Below are 18453 nucleotides of genomic sequence, written 5' to 3' on the forward strand. Positions count from 1 at the left end.
GTCTGACCCCCACGTAAGAACTGTGTTCCCCACCTGCCAGAGGCCCAGCTGGGGCCGGAAGAGGGACTCCCCAACTCAGCCTTTTTTTCCCAGGAGGAAAGATGGCTGTGAGGCTCTGTATTCCACCTGTGCTACTCCTCCATCTGGGCTATGGACCCGACACTCGGTAAATGCCCAAACGATGTCTGCTGGCCAATCAGCACGAACCTGGCCACTACTGCTTCTGTGCTGGGCATAGCGAAGCACTCAAGAGATGCACAGTACCGTGAGGACCTGAATATCCTTGGAAATAGTTCCCTCCCCTTTTTGGTCACTGAAGCCAGGAAGGGCAGCAGATCTAATTATAACCCCAGGATGAATGTCCCAACCATAATGAACCTCAGGGTCCCAGGTTCCCCATGTGCAAAAGGAAGACCCAAGAACCAAAAAGTGTCATCACAGCTTCACTGTGGGGGCAAACAGATACACAGATGCTTGAGGGCACAATAAAACTCACTGACACACATGAAAATAGTTTGTGTGTGTGTGTGTTAATTTAATCATACAAATATTCATTTATACAGTAAGGAAAAACCTCCCCATCTTCATCTCCTCCCAGGCACCATGAGGTCCCACTACAAACACCCACCCAGCTTGCTTGCTACACACCACTGTCCAGGTGGACGGGGCAGCCATGGCTGCTCCAGCATTCACCCAAGGAAATGAAGGAAAGGCAAGGCAGGGTGGGTTGGGGAAATCAGCTTGCATTTCTGAGCCCTAGCAACCCCACCATCCTCTCTTGCTGGGGCTCCGATTGAATTTGGGGATCCCATCTTGGCCACCCTCAAGCCACATAAAGCTGTCTTGGTGAGCTTCTATGATGAGCTTAAAATTAGAGACAATCCTTACTGGGGGAGAGAAGGCTGTTTCTTGTAGAAAAATACACCGAATTCAACTGCCCCCGTGGCAAAAGGGAAAAAAAGGCATGCACGCATACACACATCCACACACACCTCATTCCATGCACACGATAGGTTCTTCCCAGCCCTGAGCCCCTCTGCCTCCCTCACTGGGCCCAGGCGCCTAAGGATGCCGTCTGCCTCCTCTCAAGGGTGCCAGACACTGGTGGTCCTGCCCAGAGGCAGCCTGCCCTTTGGGGAAGAGTCCGAGAGGAGCAAAGCCTACTGTGGCTGAGAGGGTTGCTTCTACCACCACACTAGGACGGGGAAGAGAGGGGCTCCGGGCACTGCTCAGAACTCAAACCAGTGAGAGGAGACAGAATGAATGGTACTGGCAGCCCCCAGCCCCGGGGACGGGGGGGGGGGCATGGAATCCCTGACTCCTAACACACTACTTGTGCTTGATCTGCCCTCTGCAAGGAGCTCCCCTCTCCAACGTGTACAGAAACGCTTTGCTCTTGGGAGGGGAGTCAACGTGCTTGAGACAGTCACATTGCCTTACAAGCAACAGGAGGAGCAGGATGCCTCTGGCAGAGCCGGACTCACAAATGGCGACCTACGAAAGCCCCTGCTGAACAAAGGCAGGCAGCCCCTCCTGGACAATGGGGAAGGTGCACCAGGTGCAGGGCCGACGAGGAAGCCAGGAAACCAGGGGATGTACAGCCTCCCACGATCCTGCCAGCAACAGCTGGAGATGTGCTGTTTTGAGGGCTGGGCGTGTGTGGGCTCCAGGGTGGCCATGTCCCAGGAGGTTGGCACCAACAGTAGTGGCAATCTGGGCCTAACAGGGCCCTCAGACAGAAAGTCATGGTGAGCCCCTGGCTTGAGCCAGTGATAGCCTGGGCACCCAATGGGGACTCCCCTCTGTTCTGCTCAGGAATGGGGCACTCATGTGCACTGAAAACGGCTGCTCCAGTGTGAGCCTTAGTCCTATCCCAGCCCCAGCTGCCAGACCTTCTCAGCGGGTTGGCTCCACCCTCCCCCAGCACGTTTCCAGTGCACCAAAGTGTTTCCCCCTTTGTTTTTTGAGAGGTGGGGAGGTGAAGGAGGAATTTCATACAAGCTTTTCTCCCACAATCAAGCTTTAAAAAACAACAGTCTCAGAAGAGGATGAGGAGGAACAAACAACACACATTTTTGGAACTCAGACACCCAGACAGAGACAGACAGGCAGGCAGACCCTCACCCACACCCAGGCTATATGACCCCTTGCAGCCGCTCATCACCTGGCCTCCCTGCTGGTCTCACACCCCCGAGATGGTGGAGGTGTGGGAACAGGCCGGTGACCTGGCAACCGCACCCTAGATCCACATCCCCGGCTAGCAAACCAACCAAGACTCAAGGGAAGGAGGGGGTGAGAAGAAAAGAGAAGAGGGACTTTGCATATTCTTGTATCTTTGGCAGACAGCTGTTCTAGCCTGATTCAAGCTTCCCATAGAGAGGTCCACAGCTCAACCTGCTTGCAATCCACAGGATGCTGGTGGGGCCACGTGCCCAAGCGGGCAGCCAGCCAAGCAGCGTCTGCTCCAGCTGGGCTGCCCCTCGCCCACTGCCGCCCACTAGCCAAGCATCCTGCTCAGGGTCGGGGGGATCTCATTTCATCACACTGCAGTCTCCAAAATCACAGTCAGTAACTGCGGCCCCTCCCCAGGGCCAACTTCCTGCTTGGGGCTGTATTTCCATACCTTAATAGCTCAGCCTCCACTAACAGGCTGTGAAAATACCGCAAAGGACAAGGGGCGGGAAACACAGGGAAGGGAGTTGTGTCACAACAGAGAAGCCTGGACACCTTTCCACCTGCCCGCTGCACACTTGCTGGTGAGCTGCACCAACACCCATGTGCGAGCACGTGGCACACGCATGTTACGCAGCCCAGAGGCACTGTTCCCAGAGTGAATGGGGAGCCACTGTGTATGAAGAATCCAAAAGAGCAGTAAGCGTGATGGCATTCCTCTCTGCCAAGAGAAACACGGAAGAAAAGCAATCTGAGTTGTCGTAAGTGTGTGCAGAAGGACACCTCTCGGCCTCAGAAACTTCCATGTTCGCCCAAGATCTGTCTTCAAGGCTTCCTCTGCTGGCCACACAGGGAAGTTGGGTCTTCAGAGAGGTTCTGATGGTAGCAAGCCACAGGGGTTGACAGATACAAATGTCCAAGGTGTAAATCAACAGAAGATTAAAGAGAAAAGGAGGAAAAGGGTGATAACTCATTGGCTGATGCCATTACAGACAAATGGGGTCCGAGACTGCTGGAGCCGGGCAGCACGTGCTGCCCTCCTGCAGCATGGGCCTGCAGGGTCTCCCAACATGACACACCAGCTGGTAACCTGAATCGCCTCCAGAGCAAGCAGCTATTCTAGAAAGGGTATGTTATCCCTTATCGAAAGAAAAAAAAACAAAGTGGGGAAAGGGGAAAAAATTAACATGTGCTCAAAACTACAACCTGTCTGTAGGCAAAATAATTTTTGTTTAAAAAGATGGCTTTTTTCCCCCATTTGAAACTTTTTTTTCCTTCCCAAGTGACCTAATGACTTGTTAGACTGACGCCTAATACACAAAACCCAAGGCGGCTGCATGGGTTTCTTCTTAGTAGCCTCAACACCATTCCGCGATTCAGCACTCACACATGCATACTGAGTTTACTCAAAACTAGTCTGTTCTGCTTCTTCTTCTTCTTCCAGGATGGGGGGACGGTCAGAGCCAGGGGTCCATGTGGTGTGGTCTGCAATCCAGAGGAACCCCCTGCCCTCCCCCCCCACCCCAAAGTCAGGCCTTCTGTCTTTTGTTAATTTTTCTTCTTGCCGATGCCCGTTTAAGACTGGCCGAAGGGGTAAGGCCCGTGGAGCCCCTGGAAGAGAGTGAACACAGTCAGTGATGGTAAACAAAGCAGGTACAACTTGACAATCAAACCAAGTAGAAGAAGAATCTATGGTCCCCAGTGAGCCAGAAGGAAGCCCCGCGGCACAGACAAAGCCCGAGGGTTGTCCTTGCCATGCGAAACCTTAAGAGGCCAACTCTCAGCACTGCCAGTTGCTAAGCAGTCCTACTCCATCATGCCATCCCGACAGAGGGAAGGCAGTGGAGGGGGCCAGTCCTCATCTTTCAACAGCTGCATCAGAACCAACTTTGCCTTCCTGCTGGACAGCAAGTTCTCAACCTCTCTGCTAAAAATCCCCATCCACCATTTTCTGTACCTTAAACCTCAGACGTAGGCTACTTCTGGTTAATGACCCTTATACCAACAATAAGACTGCCGCAGAAACTGGAACTGTCATTGGGCACCTAGATAACAGGCATGGTACTCAGAGCTTTGCATACATTGTCTTTAAACCTCACCCCACAGGGGCGCCTGGGTGGCTCAGTGGGTCAAAGTCTCTGCCTTCAGCTCAGGTCATGATCTCAGGGTCCTGGGATCAAGCTCGCATTGGGCTCTCTGCTCAGCAGAAAGCCTGCTTCCCTTCCTCTCTCTCTCTCTGCCTGCTTCTCTGCCTACCTTTAATCCTGTCAAATAAATAAATAAATAAATAAAGATCTTTAAAAACAAACAAACAAAAAAAACCCTCACCCTATAGCCGGGTAAGGATTCCCACACTCCTTTATTATTATTATTTTTAAAGATTTTATTTATTTATTTGACAGAGAGAGATCACAAGTAGGCAGAGAGGCAGGCAGAGAGAGAGTGGGAAGCAGGCTCCTGCTGAGCAGAGAGCCCAACTCGGGATCCTGAAATCATGACCTGAGCCAAAGGCAGAGGCTCAACCCACTGAGCCACCCAGGTGCCCCTTGCACACTCATTTAATTCATGTCCATCTCACCGCAGAGACTAAAAGACCGGCTCCGAGTCACATGGGTAGGAAAAGGCAGAGCCAAGGTTCAAACCCAAGTCTGATTTTTCAAATAGCAACAATCGCGCCTCGGATAAACCTCATTGGCTACGATGCTGCCACTGCACAAAGCTTCAAGTCTGATTTTTGTTCTCCCACACTGCCTCTCCCCTGTCACATGATAATAAGGTTTATTTTCAATTCTCAAAGGTATTTTCGGAGCCACTTGTCTGGGTGGAAAAGGCTTCATGGTCTCATTTCTCCCTTATGTTCAGCATGAGATTGCCAAGACCAAACAACAGTGGCATGAACTTTCTGGAGAATGACCTGTGTCTCCATGCAAGCCACCCTGCTTTAGGAGTGTGCTCTTTGGAAAGACCCAGCCAATGCCAGTACCTAGGAGGCCAGAAGTTAACAGGTGACCAGCCTCCCTAATGTCCTAAACCCTAAAGTGGCTTACAAGCAGCGGGGCCCTTGACCAAAGGGACCAAATGGGTACCAAGAGCAGGTGTCTCAACCGTAACCATGATAAATGACCTGAGGGAATTTGCTGATGCTTGAAAACTACCTTAAGAATCCTGAATCTAGGGGCGCCTAGTTGGCTCAGTGGGTTAAAGCCTCTGCTTTTGGCTCAGATCATGATCCCAGGGTTCTGGGATCGGCCCCGCATCAGGCTCTCTGCTCAGCGGGGAGCCTGCTTTCTTTCCTCTCTCTCTGCCTGCCTCTCTGCCCACTTATGATCTCTGTCAAATAAATTAAAAAAAAATTTTATTTAAAAAAAAAAAGAATCCTGAATTTAGGGGTGCCTGCGTGGCTCAGTGGGTTAAAGCCTCTGCCTTCAGCTCAGGTCATGATCCCAGCATCCTGGGATCAAGCCCCACATTGAGCCCCACATCAGGTTCTCTGCTCGGCAGGGAGCCTGCTTCCTCACCTCTCTCTGCCTGCTTGTGATCTCTGTCAAATAAATAAAATCTTAAAAACAACAACAAAAAAGGAATCCCAAATCTAGGCATAATTAGAATAAGAAGGTACAAGAATGACGGAGATAAAATTTCCCACCATTAGCTTGATGGGATGCAGGCAGTCAGAATTTGTCTTTAAAAAAAAAAAGATTTCTTTGTGGAGGGAAAATAGTGCTTGGCTGCAGGATAGCCAGTGATTAGAATCTTTTTCAGTATGACTTTGTTTTGTTTGCCTCCATCTTCCCAGCATCTAGCATGATGCCTGGCCCAACAGGCACCCAATAAACATTTGTTGAATTAATAACTAAAAGAGGACAGGTGTTTCCCAGCCTACTACCTGGAGTGTCAGACATCTCCGAGTCACAGGAATATTGGCCCTTCCAAAATCAAGTTTTGAGATACCTGCTTAGGCCTGGGGACACAAGTATCTGGGGGTCATGCCACCATCTGGTCACAGGCTCCAGGGTCCCGGGTCTCAGGGGGAGGCGGGACTCTGGCGGTGGTCAGGCTAGAGATTCAAGACCCTCCTGTTCCCACTGCAGCAGAATATAGTTGGAGCAGAACTGAGAGGTGATCTGGGTTCTATTCCCAGCTCTGCACCAGCTCACCAAGTGACCTTGGATAAGGTCCCTTTCCCTAAGAGGAGCTCAGGTTCCACTCTAAGTCTTCCCAAGATTTAAAGTTCTAGGAGTCAGGGGCACCTTGGTGGCTCAGTTGTTAAACATCTGCCTTTGTCTTAGGTCATGATCCCTGGGTCTTGGGATCGAGCCCCGCATCAGGCTCCCTGCTTCTCCCTCTCCCACTTCCCCCTGCTTATGTTCCCTCTCTCACTGTATCTCTGTAAAATAAATAAATAAAATATTAAAAAAATAAATAAAAAAGTCCTAGGAGTCAATACAGTGCATGGCTCAGAAGGCTGAAAAACAGGCCTCCAAGAAAGCTTAGCCCCTCTTTTGGTCATGCTTAGGCCAGAGGTCAAATCTGCTAAGAATAGGGATCATGAGATTAGATTAAAGTTTCTGTAGAGTTTTCAGGGGAAGACACTGAAATCGCTTTTGATTTTTTTCCTCCCCCAGATCAAGCCTCAAAAGACCAGAAGTATGTTCCTATCTGCTTGGTGGTTATCATCAAAGAAATCCCGACCGTGCAAATCTGGAGGAGGAGCAGGCCAGGGTGAATGGAGCATCAACAACATGCCAGGTGCTGCTGGGGCACTTTAACCTATTCTTTCTAATTCTCAAAAAGATCCATTGAGACAAGCCAATATCTCCAAACTCAGAGAGGGAACCCACTCAAGGGCACAGAACTGGTAAGAGCAGTGGTGTTTAAAATGGCCCAGTGTCTGCCAGTCCCCAAGCGAACTACGCCTCTAGCAAACAGGCTAAGACTGGAATTATCTCAGCGGCCATGTACCACCGGATCAACAAGGATGGGCTTGGGAAGTGAAGAGCTCTCTGTCTCCATTCTGTAGGGCCTGGTCGAAGGTTACATGCACCAGAAATAGAAAGTGTAGAAGCTTAAAACAAACTGCGCTCAGTAGTTCCCAGCACTTGTTCATTCAGCACAATCCAAGGAAAGCAATAAAGGCCTAGAATTCCCACAAGAGTTGGAACCAATACTATGCTCAAAGGTCTCTGTGCAGGAAAAAAATGCAGAGACAAAAGAAAACCCCCCCCAAAAAAATAGCATTTGTTTTCTATGAAGTATTTCCCCCTTAAATTTAACTGTTTTCCAGACCAAAGTTCCCTACACTTCATGTGGGCCTTTATAATGCTAGTAACAGCCTTATGACTTGTCTGGAGTGCTTGAGAAGGGAGTTCATGACTTTGCCAAGGAGCTGTTGCACATTTCCATTTTACGGTAAATAAAAGGGGTCCTCTGCAACTGGTGGAGAGAGGAACAAAGACATGTGAGCATTTTCAGATTTCCATGTAAGTGCTCTGGCCCTTGGACATTCAGTGAGGTATGTAACTAGCTCAGATTATGGATTTTTGATCCTCTAACTTAGTGGCTGAGGTTCTGTGCCTTTTGAGGGGGAAAATGCTACCTAAATCCCTTTCACCCAGAGAATGGCATATTGGAAGTTTTTGATGTTCTACTGGTGCAGAAAGGTAGCTTGAGAACAAACTCTATTCCCAACCACCCACCCAGCCAAATTAACTACCATCACTTTGAGGAAGGGAGAGGGAGCCAATTCTATTTCAAAACAACTTTATCATCTAGACTCCCCACATGCAGGATTATAGGTGTTACAATGGATCACAGAACACAGGCAATGCAATACCAGCTGTGGAGGAAAAGCCTGGCAGAGATTCCAAGAACAGCCTGTCCAGGGTGTCCTATGGCAGGAGGCCAAGCAGGAAGTGCCTTTCCTAACAGTGGGATGGAGGTATACTGGACATGGGAGGCCCATCCATATTTCAGGTTCCACTGGAGTTCCAAGACCCAGTGTAACAGGTTCTGGTGGCTGAAGTCTCCAACCCCAGCCTAAAAGCAGGATTTGGCAATAATGTCTATTCTCTTCTGGGGCCTAGCAACTCTTCAAGCTCTATCCACAGGAGAAGTAAAGGTCAATTATTTTAACTAACTTGGTATCACATGACACCTCTCCTAAAACAGCTGTGCCTCTTCTAATAAGGAAAACAGGGATAGAGGCATCAGGTGGTAGTTACCGCAGAGCCTTGGCTTAAGCTGACTCGAGTGAAAATGGAGGCCAGAGGCATGACTGCAAATCTCAGGAGTCTGAGGCAGAAGGCTGCCCTTCTCTCTGTGAGGAATCACTTCTCAGCACCTAGGGACTGGCAGCAAGGCTGGCTTTATCCATGCTAATAGAGGGTATGAATAATCAAACCCTGAAAAGAAGTCCTGTATCTGACTCCGGGTCTAAAGGCCAGTTTCCCAGCGCCTACCTGAGCTGCATAGTTTTCAAAGCTTTCAAAGGCTGCATCTGCTAGGGGACAAGAAAGTGTTCCTGACAAAGGAGAGACAGCCTTTAGGTCCACGGGGACTGAGGTGTTGCCCGTGTGCTCGGTCTTCCCTAAGCTTTTCACTCAATGGCTGTCATAGTGGTGAGCCCTGGGACCCAAGTTCTACTTGGCTACATGGCAGGCAAGTCCTCTCTTAGAGCACGGAAATGCCAAACCCACCAGCTAATACAGAGATGCCTCTCCATTCTTGGTGTCTGGGAAAAGGACCTTGGCCTCAAGCCGGCCGAATCATCACAGTAGTTGGGCCAGGTCCGAGCTGCACTTCCACAATGGAGAAACAACTGAGAGCCATCATTTGGCTAATATTCTCAAATATTTTAAAATACTTTTAGAAGACAACATTTATAGACATAAAGCATAAGTTCAGTCCCATTCACCACAACCTCCTAGAAAGACAACTTAAGATCTAGTACTTGTGATTCTGTTCTCAAGCAAACCTAAAAATAATCTTGCTCTGATTTTTCACAACAGTATAGTTGACCCTGGGGACCAGCAGAGTCACTCCCAGCCAGTGATCTGGTTATCACTGATCTTATGTGAGTGCGCACTTGCAACAGTTCTCTTAAAATTAAAGAGAAATCACAGTAACTTTTCCAAAAGACTATTAAAACTGTCACTCAGAGAAAACACTCACTGTAGGCTAAAGTGTTTTTAAAAAGACAGGACACTAGTTCGGTTTTGGCTGGAATATTTTTTTAAAGTTCCTCCATCAGTTTTCAATGGCAGGACACACAGGGCTACCAGGAGAGCAAGCTGCCCTTGAAGAGGGTTTGGAAGCTGCTTCTGCCGATTCTTGATGCCTTGCGTCCAGTAAGCCGCAAGTGTCAGTAACACGAACGAGTGGATGACAGTGAACGACTCTGTCCTGGTGTTTATTAACATTTAACTGTTTGTAATTTAATTTAAATGTTTATTAACATTTTAACTGTTTATCTGTTTATTAACATTTAACGTTCCAGGGTGGGAGGGAGGCTGAAAAGCCTATTGAAACAAGGGTGTCTTACAAGGGCTTTTGGGGCTATGCTTTTTCTATCTGAAAGCTAGTTGTTTAGATAAAGCACCACAACATGGAGACTTTCATATATCTGTGTTTATTTTGCTCTTCTTTGTGATTTAAATAAATAAAAGGGCTCACACATGTTAACAGAAAGACAGGCAGGTATGCGGCAGGGCAAGCGAAGTAACACGCTCTCCGTGTATACTGATGGCATCATCAGATATCACCACTGGGCCCTCTCCTCCTCACTTTCTGTGCCAGTCCTGAACAGCACTGCATCTGCCTAGTGCTGCTTTTGTACCACTACATACACTGAATGCAAACACAGAAGAATACAGGGTTTTGTACTAAGTTCTGTCCTAGTCCTGTACTGCAAACACAGTGTGGGGGGCCCTGCTCACACGGCTGGCTCCACTGACCCAGCCCTCAACAATCCTGTTAGTTTCTCATTAATGAGAAGTCCCATCAGGTCTCTACCAGAGTCACCAGCAGGGTGATGAGGGCTGTCTCAAGAATATTCAAACTGTGACCCTTCCCTCCACAGCTGCTGACCGCTCAAGGCACTTCCAACTCGAAGAGCAGGGCCATGTGAGTGGGACAAGAACTGTAGCAGACGCTTTAACGTTGGTGTTCGAGCCCCTCATGGGACAGTCCTCAAAAATTTCAAAGACATATTTTATGCACTGGCTAAGGATGGGTATGAGACTCAGCCAAAGGAAAGAAAAGAAACCTATTTTTATGCACGAGGGCAAATCACAGGGCAGGTCCGTTCACAGTCTTCTTTCTGTCTGTGCCAAAACTGCTCCAAAGCTTGACTCAGTCATAAAGTGTATGAATTTATTTTCAAAAAAAGACCCGCAAAACCGCTTTTTATACTTACCTCTGTAACAGTTTTTCCCTCTTGCTCTTAACTAACTTCTACAGTCCTACTGGGGACTTTGTCATCTGTCCATTCATCCTCCCTCTACCCATTCATCCAATCCTTCATCATGCGGCCCTCATCCTCCCTCCATCACCCATCTTTCCATCCTCCTTCCAGTCTTCCTCCCATCCATCCAGAGCTCCCCACCGCCAAAGGCAACTCCCAGAGCATTCACCTACCCTGTGGCAAATGAAGAATATCACCATAAAGAATAAAACATGAACATCACTGTGAATGAAAATTGATTATTTAAAGGAGGATACTGGGGACGCCTGGGTGGCTCAGTTGGTTGGACGACTGCCTTCGGCTCAGGTCATGATCCCGGAGTCCTGGGATCGAGTCCCGCATCGGGCTCCCAGCTGCATTGGGGAGTCTGCTTCTCCCTCTGACCTTCTCCTCGCTCATGTTCTCTCTCACTGTCTCTCTCTCTCAAATAAATAAATAAAATCTTTAAAAAATAATAATAATAATAAAGGAGGATACTGGCGCTGGGTTGGACTTCCCCTTTCAGTAAAGACTTCAGAAAAAGTTATCTGCAATTTGGAATTCTAGCTCCCAAATCCCATGGGTGAGCAAGCGTGCTAGAATCCAGGTGGGAGGCAGGCACACAGAGCTCTCTCAAGGCCGTCCCTCGTGGGAGAGATGCTCCTAAAAATTAAGAAAGACCTGGTAAGTGCCTCCCTGGGAAGGCTACCCCAACAGGAGAGCAGCTTATCCAAGCTCCTAGCCCTGTCATCACTGATGCAGGCTGACTCTGAGGGTTCTGCTGAAGCACTGGGTGAGGCTGTTGGTCCCATTTCCTCTTAGAATGTCCATGTGAACTCCTGTAACCTTCCATCAATTACCCCTTCCTTACAAGCTACTGTGTTCTCTCTCCTCTCTTACAATTATTCACAAAATCACCCCTGCCCACTCCCCCCCGCCCAATGTCTTGCTGATTAAGGCAGGAGAATAAATGGGACTCTCCTTGGTCTCATATTTGCCTTCCTCTTGCCCTGCTGAAGAGCATTGTTGTCACTCTGCTTCCTTCCACCTTAAACACTGGCTCTCCTTTGCTTGGCTTTCAAAGGTCTTCCTTCAAAATTCACTCCACCCCTTTAAGCACACTGCACTCCATGGCCAGGCTGGCCAGTGTCCCGTGAACACACCCTGCCTGTGGATGCCTCTGGGCCTTCCTACATGTGGGTTATTCTTCCCTCCAATTCAGTTTGAATCTATCATCTGCCAAGGTACCACTGCCTTCTCTGTCCAAATTCATACGAACACTTACTTAAAAGTCAACTGGAACTCAACAAACTCCTTTACTGGCTGTTAGTCTTTCCTATGAGCTAGTCACATGTACGTGTCAGACAGGAAATTCTTTGAAGATAACATTAGCATGGGTCGAGCACCTAGAAGGCCTCACTTATTAACTCAATAATATCAAAGCTATCTCTGTATAAGGCAGAGTTTAAACTGGCCTTTGGGCAATGAAATCACTGCAAAAAGCCAAGACACGCAAACTTGCAAGCGGACGTGTCTGCAGCTTTGGAAAATGTCTCCCTTGCAGCTGAGCTCTAAGGAAGCCCACATTTCTGTCCTGAGGTCCAACAGCTCCCAGCTCATAACCTTGCGTTCCACACCTGTCCTGCCTGAACCCAGCTAGAGCAGACTTAGCTGAGAACAACTTATCTGACACCTGAGCATCTATAAAATTCTCACACTTCTGCATTTCACTTATCTGTTTGAACCTGTAATTTCACTAGTTCGACTTTGAAAACTTCCATTAGAAATTAAAATGTGAAATTCAGAGCCTAGGAAAGAAAATACACCCTTACTAAACAAAATAAAATATTCTGGCAATCTTGGGAACACTGGCCTGGGTTTCAGCTACAGGACTGCAAAGAGTTAGACCAGTCTAAAACAATGCTCAGAGCCCCAAAGCAAATAAAATGGAGCTGAACAGCTTTGAAGCTGTTGAGGTACAAAAGGGAGAGTTCCTGGAGATACTTTTTATTCTCAGTCAGACAGTAATGTTACAAACAACAAAAGACATTTTCTAAGGCTCATAGTGTTTGCTTAATTTATTTTTAAAATGCACACATGACCCATGCCAATGCAAACACCAGCAAAGCTGGGAGGACTTTCCTCCCAGAGAGTCATGGTAGTATCATTAAACCAGAGTTTCCTGACAATCCCCTTCTGGTACAGAACGTTCTAATCGGCCAGCAAATGGGGCAGGTTCCTCTGTTCTGCACTGCTTCCTCCTGGTCACAAATTCTTCTGGAGCTCCTAAAGATGAATGAGAAAGTCTCTACAACCTGACAAAAAGTGTATAAACCTCAGGGAACAACCGGCAGACTTTGCTTCTGCCAGCAAACCTCATCTGAATGTGGCCTAGAAGAACATTAGACTCACACTGGGTTTCTGGGTTCCAGTCCATGCTCTACCCCTAATTTGCAATGTGAATGTGAACAAGTCACTTACAACTTCCATATTATTTTGTCAGATGAAGACTATAACAACAGAAGTCATGAGACGGTTATGAACTGAGAAAAGGCACAGTAAATGTGCTTTGAGTAACATAAAGTGGTTTACATGCTGGACAGACAGTATTAAGCCCAGTCCAGTCTTTGGACCTCTCTGTACCTAGGTCAATGGCTCACAAATAGGGAGATTTTGTCACCTCCCTGCCCAGGGGACAGTTGACAGCGTCTGGAGATATTTCTAGTTGTTACACTTGGGCTTGGAGAGGTACAATGCCACATACTGGGTAAAGGCCAGGATACTGCTACACATCTTATGATGCCTTTAGACACCCCCACTCCCTGCCTCAAGACACACCTGGCCTAGTGTGAATAGTCTTAGTACTCTGGCTGAGAAACCCTGCTCTACACTCATCACTTAGTGGACTGCAGCCAGTCTCACAGCATTAGATACAATCCGTGTCACAATTCCGCAATTTATATCTCCACCCAGACCTCTCTCCTGAACTCTATATGCAACTTGGAGTACAACAGCGCACTTGATATCTCCATCTGGATATTTAAAGAAATACCCAGTGTGTCCCCAAAATGGAACTCCTGCCCTCTCCCCACTTTTTTTTTTTTTTTAATATTTTATTTATTTGACAGAGAGTTAGAGAGAGAGCACAAGTAAGCAGAGCGTCAGGGAGAGGGGGAGAGAGAGAAGCAGGCTCTCTGCTGAGCAGGGAGCCTGATGTGGGGCTCGATCCCAGGACCCTGGAATCATGACCCGAGCCGAAGGCAGCTTAACCAACTGAGCCACCTGGGCGCCCCTTTATTTATTTTTTTAAGATTTTGTCTGAGATAGAGAGCAAAGAGAAAGAGGAAGAAACAGACTCCCTGCTGAGAGTATAGAGTCCTGCGTGGGGCTGGATTCCAGGCTGAGATCATGACCTGAGGCAAAGGCAGGTGCTCAAACAACTGAGCCACCCAGGTGCTCCCTCTCCCCACTTCTACCATAGCTTTTTCCTCTCCATTGACGATGGCAATTCCATCATTGTAGTTGATCAGGCCAAAAACCTTGGTGTCAACTTCACTCCATTCTCACATCCCGCTTCCAAAGGTAGGGGCTTTATTGATTACCTCTCTGCTCAAAAGCCTTCAATAGTTTCCTCTGCCCTTGCAGCAAAAGTCCAAAGATTTAGAAGGGCCCACAAGGCCCTCCATGATCTGGTTTCCATCTTCTAACTTCATCTTTCTCTACTCTCCTCCTCCTTCACTCTGTTCCTTAAACAAACCAGGTAAACCTCAACCTCAGGGTTTGTAATGGCTGTCCCTCTGCCTAAAATTCACTTTCTCTCTCTAGATACCTTTGGCAGAAATAAAATCTGACTTTAAAGGGGATAAGGTAGCCCCCTGAGTAAGTTCTAGTCTAAAGTATTAAGCATGTTCAAAGGGAGATTTTAGGTTCGTTCCAGAAAGTAAAACTTTCGACACTGTATCTTTTGACAATAATAAAGGAATATAGATAGGTTTTGTGACTTTGAGAGATAAAGGTGTTGCCGTCACAAGAGTGACTTAATGGAAATTTCAATGTCAACAAAAATCTAAACCTAAGTGACTATGGAGCTTCTAGGGACTCTCCCATGGGAGGCTACAGAGAAAGACTGGTTTCTATAGTTGCCACAGAAGCTTGTGAGGGGCGGGGCTTTAGTAGTAGAGAAGTCATATAGTATTTAGTCAACAACTGGCTTGATCGTCATGTGAAATGTAGCACTATTATTATAGAAAGCTCTCTCTCCCTAGCCCACAGCTGTTAGCTCAGCTGGTAATATGAACTTGAACACTATTTATGAGTGGGAAGCAATGTAGTACACTGTTAAGAGAGCAGTCTTGGGTTAACAACACTCGCTTTTGTTCATATCCTAGTTTTTACCATTTCTTAGCTGTATGACCTTGAGCAAATCACAGAACCGGTGTGTGTGTACTTCTGCCACAGCAACTACAAAGGAGGGAAGAGTGCAGCCCCTGTGCCCGGTGCTGCTGTGTCCACTAAACTCGCATCGGACACTGAGCCTGCTCCCTCTGAGGAGCAAATGGTGGAGGTGGGGAGGAAGGGAGGTCACCGGTGTTTGTGTAATAAACTTTGCATAAGTACTTGGCTCCTTAAAATATGTATATTGATAATTTTAACAATAAAAATTAAATGTAAAAAGTTCTTAGCACAGTGCACGGACACAGTAAGTGCTCAATAAATGGTAGTTTGATAGTTCTGATTACTGCATTCGGTCTCTGCATGGGGGTCCTGTGCTTCTGCTACCCAGTCCTTGCAAAAAGAAAACAAGAGCTGGAGAAAATATCAAGTGATCCAAATTTTCCTTTGAACCTTCTTTGAACCTTGCACGAAAGGGTCAGCATCTGAGAGCAAAAATTCAAGTCTTGGGGCGCCTGGGTGGCTCAGTGGGTTGAGCCTCTGCCTTCGGCTCGGGTCATGATCTCAGGGTCCTGGGATCGAGTCCCGCATCGGGCTCTCTGCTCGGCAGGGAGCCTGCTTCCTTCTCTCTCTCTCTGCCTGCCTCTCAGTGTACTTGTGATTTCTCTCTGTCAAATAAATAAATAAAATCTTAAAAAAAAAAAAAATTCAAGTCTCAGGGTAGTGGGAAGGTCACGCTGCCTTCTCACTCCCCATATAACCAACTGGCCCAGCTCTGTAGCCCACCCACCTTCTGGTCAAATCCAGGGCCCTCTGAACTGAGCAAATATTGAACCCAATTCCATTATGTCACCCCAAACTCACCCCTTGTCATTATATTAAACTGACTGGCTACTTCAAGGTAGATAATAAGATCCACTAGCCATTATATCCTCAGGCCCACAGAGCCAAGGATCTGCCTTTTGCAAACCTCCCCCGGTAACCTCTACCATGATTTCTAAACTCTCACCTAAACAGAGAAAATAATTCCTCTAGGCCTTAGTCAAAAGATAGCAGGAGGTCAGGAGAGAGCGGACTTCCAATGTGACAAAAGTAGATGTACTCCTGCTCTAGCTGCAGATCCAAAACATACTCAAGGGGTGGCTGTCAGACAGAGATAGGAAGAGAAGCAGGTGGGAATGTGGGCAGGCAGGGCAGATGGCACTTGGCAGTGGCTGACGCTGGAGGAGCACGATGAACCTCCCCACAAAGATAATAACAAGTTTCTCCTTCTGAACCAGCATTTGGCGGAAGTAATAACAGTGGCTCAGACTGTAATCCAGTTTAAAGGAGGAATATATGACATATACCAGCTCCAAACATTTTTTTAAAGTAAGAACAAAACACATAATAGGAACCATAGGCCAAGTAACAAATAAATGAATTTGGGATTCTATTCAGTTCTCCCAGTGTAAATTATTACTTTTTTTTAGAGAAAGGAAACCAAGTATTTGGCCTTCCTCAAGTATAGCCCCTTGGTTTTTGAAAGCCACACTCTTATTACCATCTGGCCTGAATCAGACCGTTTGGAGTCTTTTTCCTCTGTAAGGCCTTCTCAGAAAACATTTAGAGATTTAAAAAATTACTGCTAAATAAGAAAAAAAAAGCATCTAATTTTAACAGGACTTATTTTCTCCTTCCACACCTCTATGAATTGTTTTTTTTCCACTATTCTCATACTGTCCAAAGCTATACTGGCCTCCAGGGATGAGTCAGAGAGCTAGAATTCATGACAAGATTAGCCTTGAGCCAAATGAGTGAGCACCTATCCTACTGGGACCATTTGTCCTCCGAGCCTCTTGAGCTAATCACATAAAAGGGTTCAGTAAAACAGCATCTAACCTTCATCAATACTTGATCTGACCGTTCACATGGGACAAGTCAGCCACAATTGAGCTGACAATGAGGTCAGCCAATTTCTAACAAAGGCGAGGAGTCAGATTTATGAATATTTGGAGCAGGTCAGCATATACTTACTTTTCTGACTCCCTCTGACAGCTCTCAAATAGGGGAGGGGCCAGGCCCTCTGGGTTGTGGGATGGAGCTAGAGCTGGCATTGCCACTCAGGGCTTCCCCCCCAGACAGAGAGCACTGAGTCCGGAGAGCTTATGGTTATTCAAGTACAGCTGGGGAAGGGCCCCTGGGGTGTCTAGTTCCTGGCACTGACATATGTGCCATTATTTTGACATAACCACGCAGCCCTCACAGAGGAGGCGCATGAAGCAATCTTTTCATTTCATCCTACCAACCTTAACAAGTTAAACTGTAACTATAGAGGCAGCAGGAAACCATATCTGCCTGTTGTAACTGTGGTCCCAGGCTTCCAAGAGCATCATGTTCTTTCCCAGCCTTAATGGCAGGCAGGGAATTTCTTTAGAGTAAGTAAAATCTACTGTCTACTCTGATCCTTGACCCCAAGGCATCAGGTACTCCTCCTCCCATAAAGATGGCATCTGAGGCGAACTGAAAACACATGTCCCAACTCTAGAGCTCAGGGGTTTCTTTCTTCTTCCCACTCATTTACAAATAAAAGGGTGCTAATTACTATAAATACCACAAAGTTTTTGCACCCAAGTTCTTATTTTTACTAACCAGGAAAAGAAGTCACTACTTGACTCATGAACAAGGTAAGTCTTCAGAAAGAAGATGCCACAGGAAATCTTTGATTTATGTGAGGGGCACTTATCTTATTTCAACTCTGCTGTTTTTTACTCCTTGATGATACCGATCAACTCAGTAAATGCCTTCACTCACCACACCACAGCCTCCAACCCAACTGGAGAATCTAGGGAGAGCCCAGGTTCACTTACTAATAATACATGTTTTAGTAATGTGGCACCCTGGACTGGAATCCTAGCTCTGCCTCTCAACAGCTATGGAATATTGAGCCAGTTCCTAAGTCCCTTGGAACTTTTTGTTTTCCTGTCCAAAAAATGAGCGACTATATGTGAAGTACATGGAAACACAGCTGGCACACAGGACGAGCTCAAATCTAACTCTGGTATACCTCGTCTCACCACTGTGTCAGGTACACCCCTGAGCAGACTCAAAGGAAAGCACTGCAGATGACTGAGCCCATCTCTCATAGTCTGTCACCCGCATCTCCTGACCACAGGTCTCTTAAGCATTCTGCCCTCAGCACTTAACCTGTTCACTGTCCTTCCTGTCTTTCCAAATGTATAATTTGAAAAGCCCTTTCCATCAACTCAATCTCTTCTTCCTCTCTGCCCGAACTCTAATCCACAGCCATACACACAAACTGCACATTTTGACTGTGTTCTTATCCCTCCGGACTTCTTGACTGAACCGTTCTGTAATTGCTATGTCCATATCTCATCTTCCCTACTGCACTGTAAGCTGCTGATAGGGATAACTTCTTTCATTCTTCAAATCTCCCACTGAACAGTGGA

The 18453-nt window shown here is 47.1% G+C and overlaps 1 protein-coding gene and 1 non-coding gene across 3 annotated transcripts in view; both read right to left on the reverse strand.

Moving 5' to 3' along the window:
- Positions 1 to 2049: 2049 nt before the first annotated feature.
- ILRUN (inflammation and lipid regulator with UBA-like and NBR1-like domains) overlaps positions 2050 to 18453 on the reverse strand; it is a 93813-nt gene continuing 77409 nt past the window's right edge. For both annotated transcript variants that reach the window (XM_045074729.1, XM_045074728.1), the window contains one exon: positions 2050 to 3783. In XM_045074729.1, the coding sequence (XP_044930664.1) occupies positions 3748 to 3783 (36 nt within the window). In that variant the 3' untranslated portion in view covers positions 2050 to 3747. The remainder of the gene's footprint in view (positions 3784 to 18453) is intronic.
- On the reverse strand, positions 4747 to 4893 carry LOC123390671. The gene has a single exon (XR_006605211.1). It is a non-coding gene; the product is annotated as a U4 spliceosomal RNA (small nuclear RNA).

Source organism: Mustela putorius, unplaced genomic scaffold, assembly GCF_011764305.1.
Source record: "Mustela putorius furo isolate JIRA1106 unplaced genomic scaffold, ASM1176430v1.1 tig00000135_pilon_pilon_pilon, whole genome shotgun sequence".
In the NCBI taxonomy this organism is placed as follows: Eukaryota; Metazoa; Chordata; class Mammalia; order Carnivora; family Mustelidae; genus Mustela; species Mustela putorius.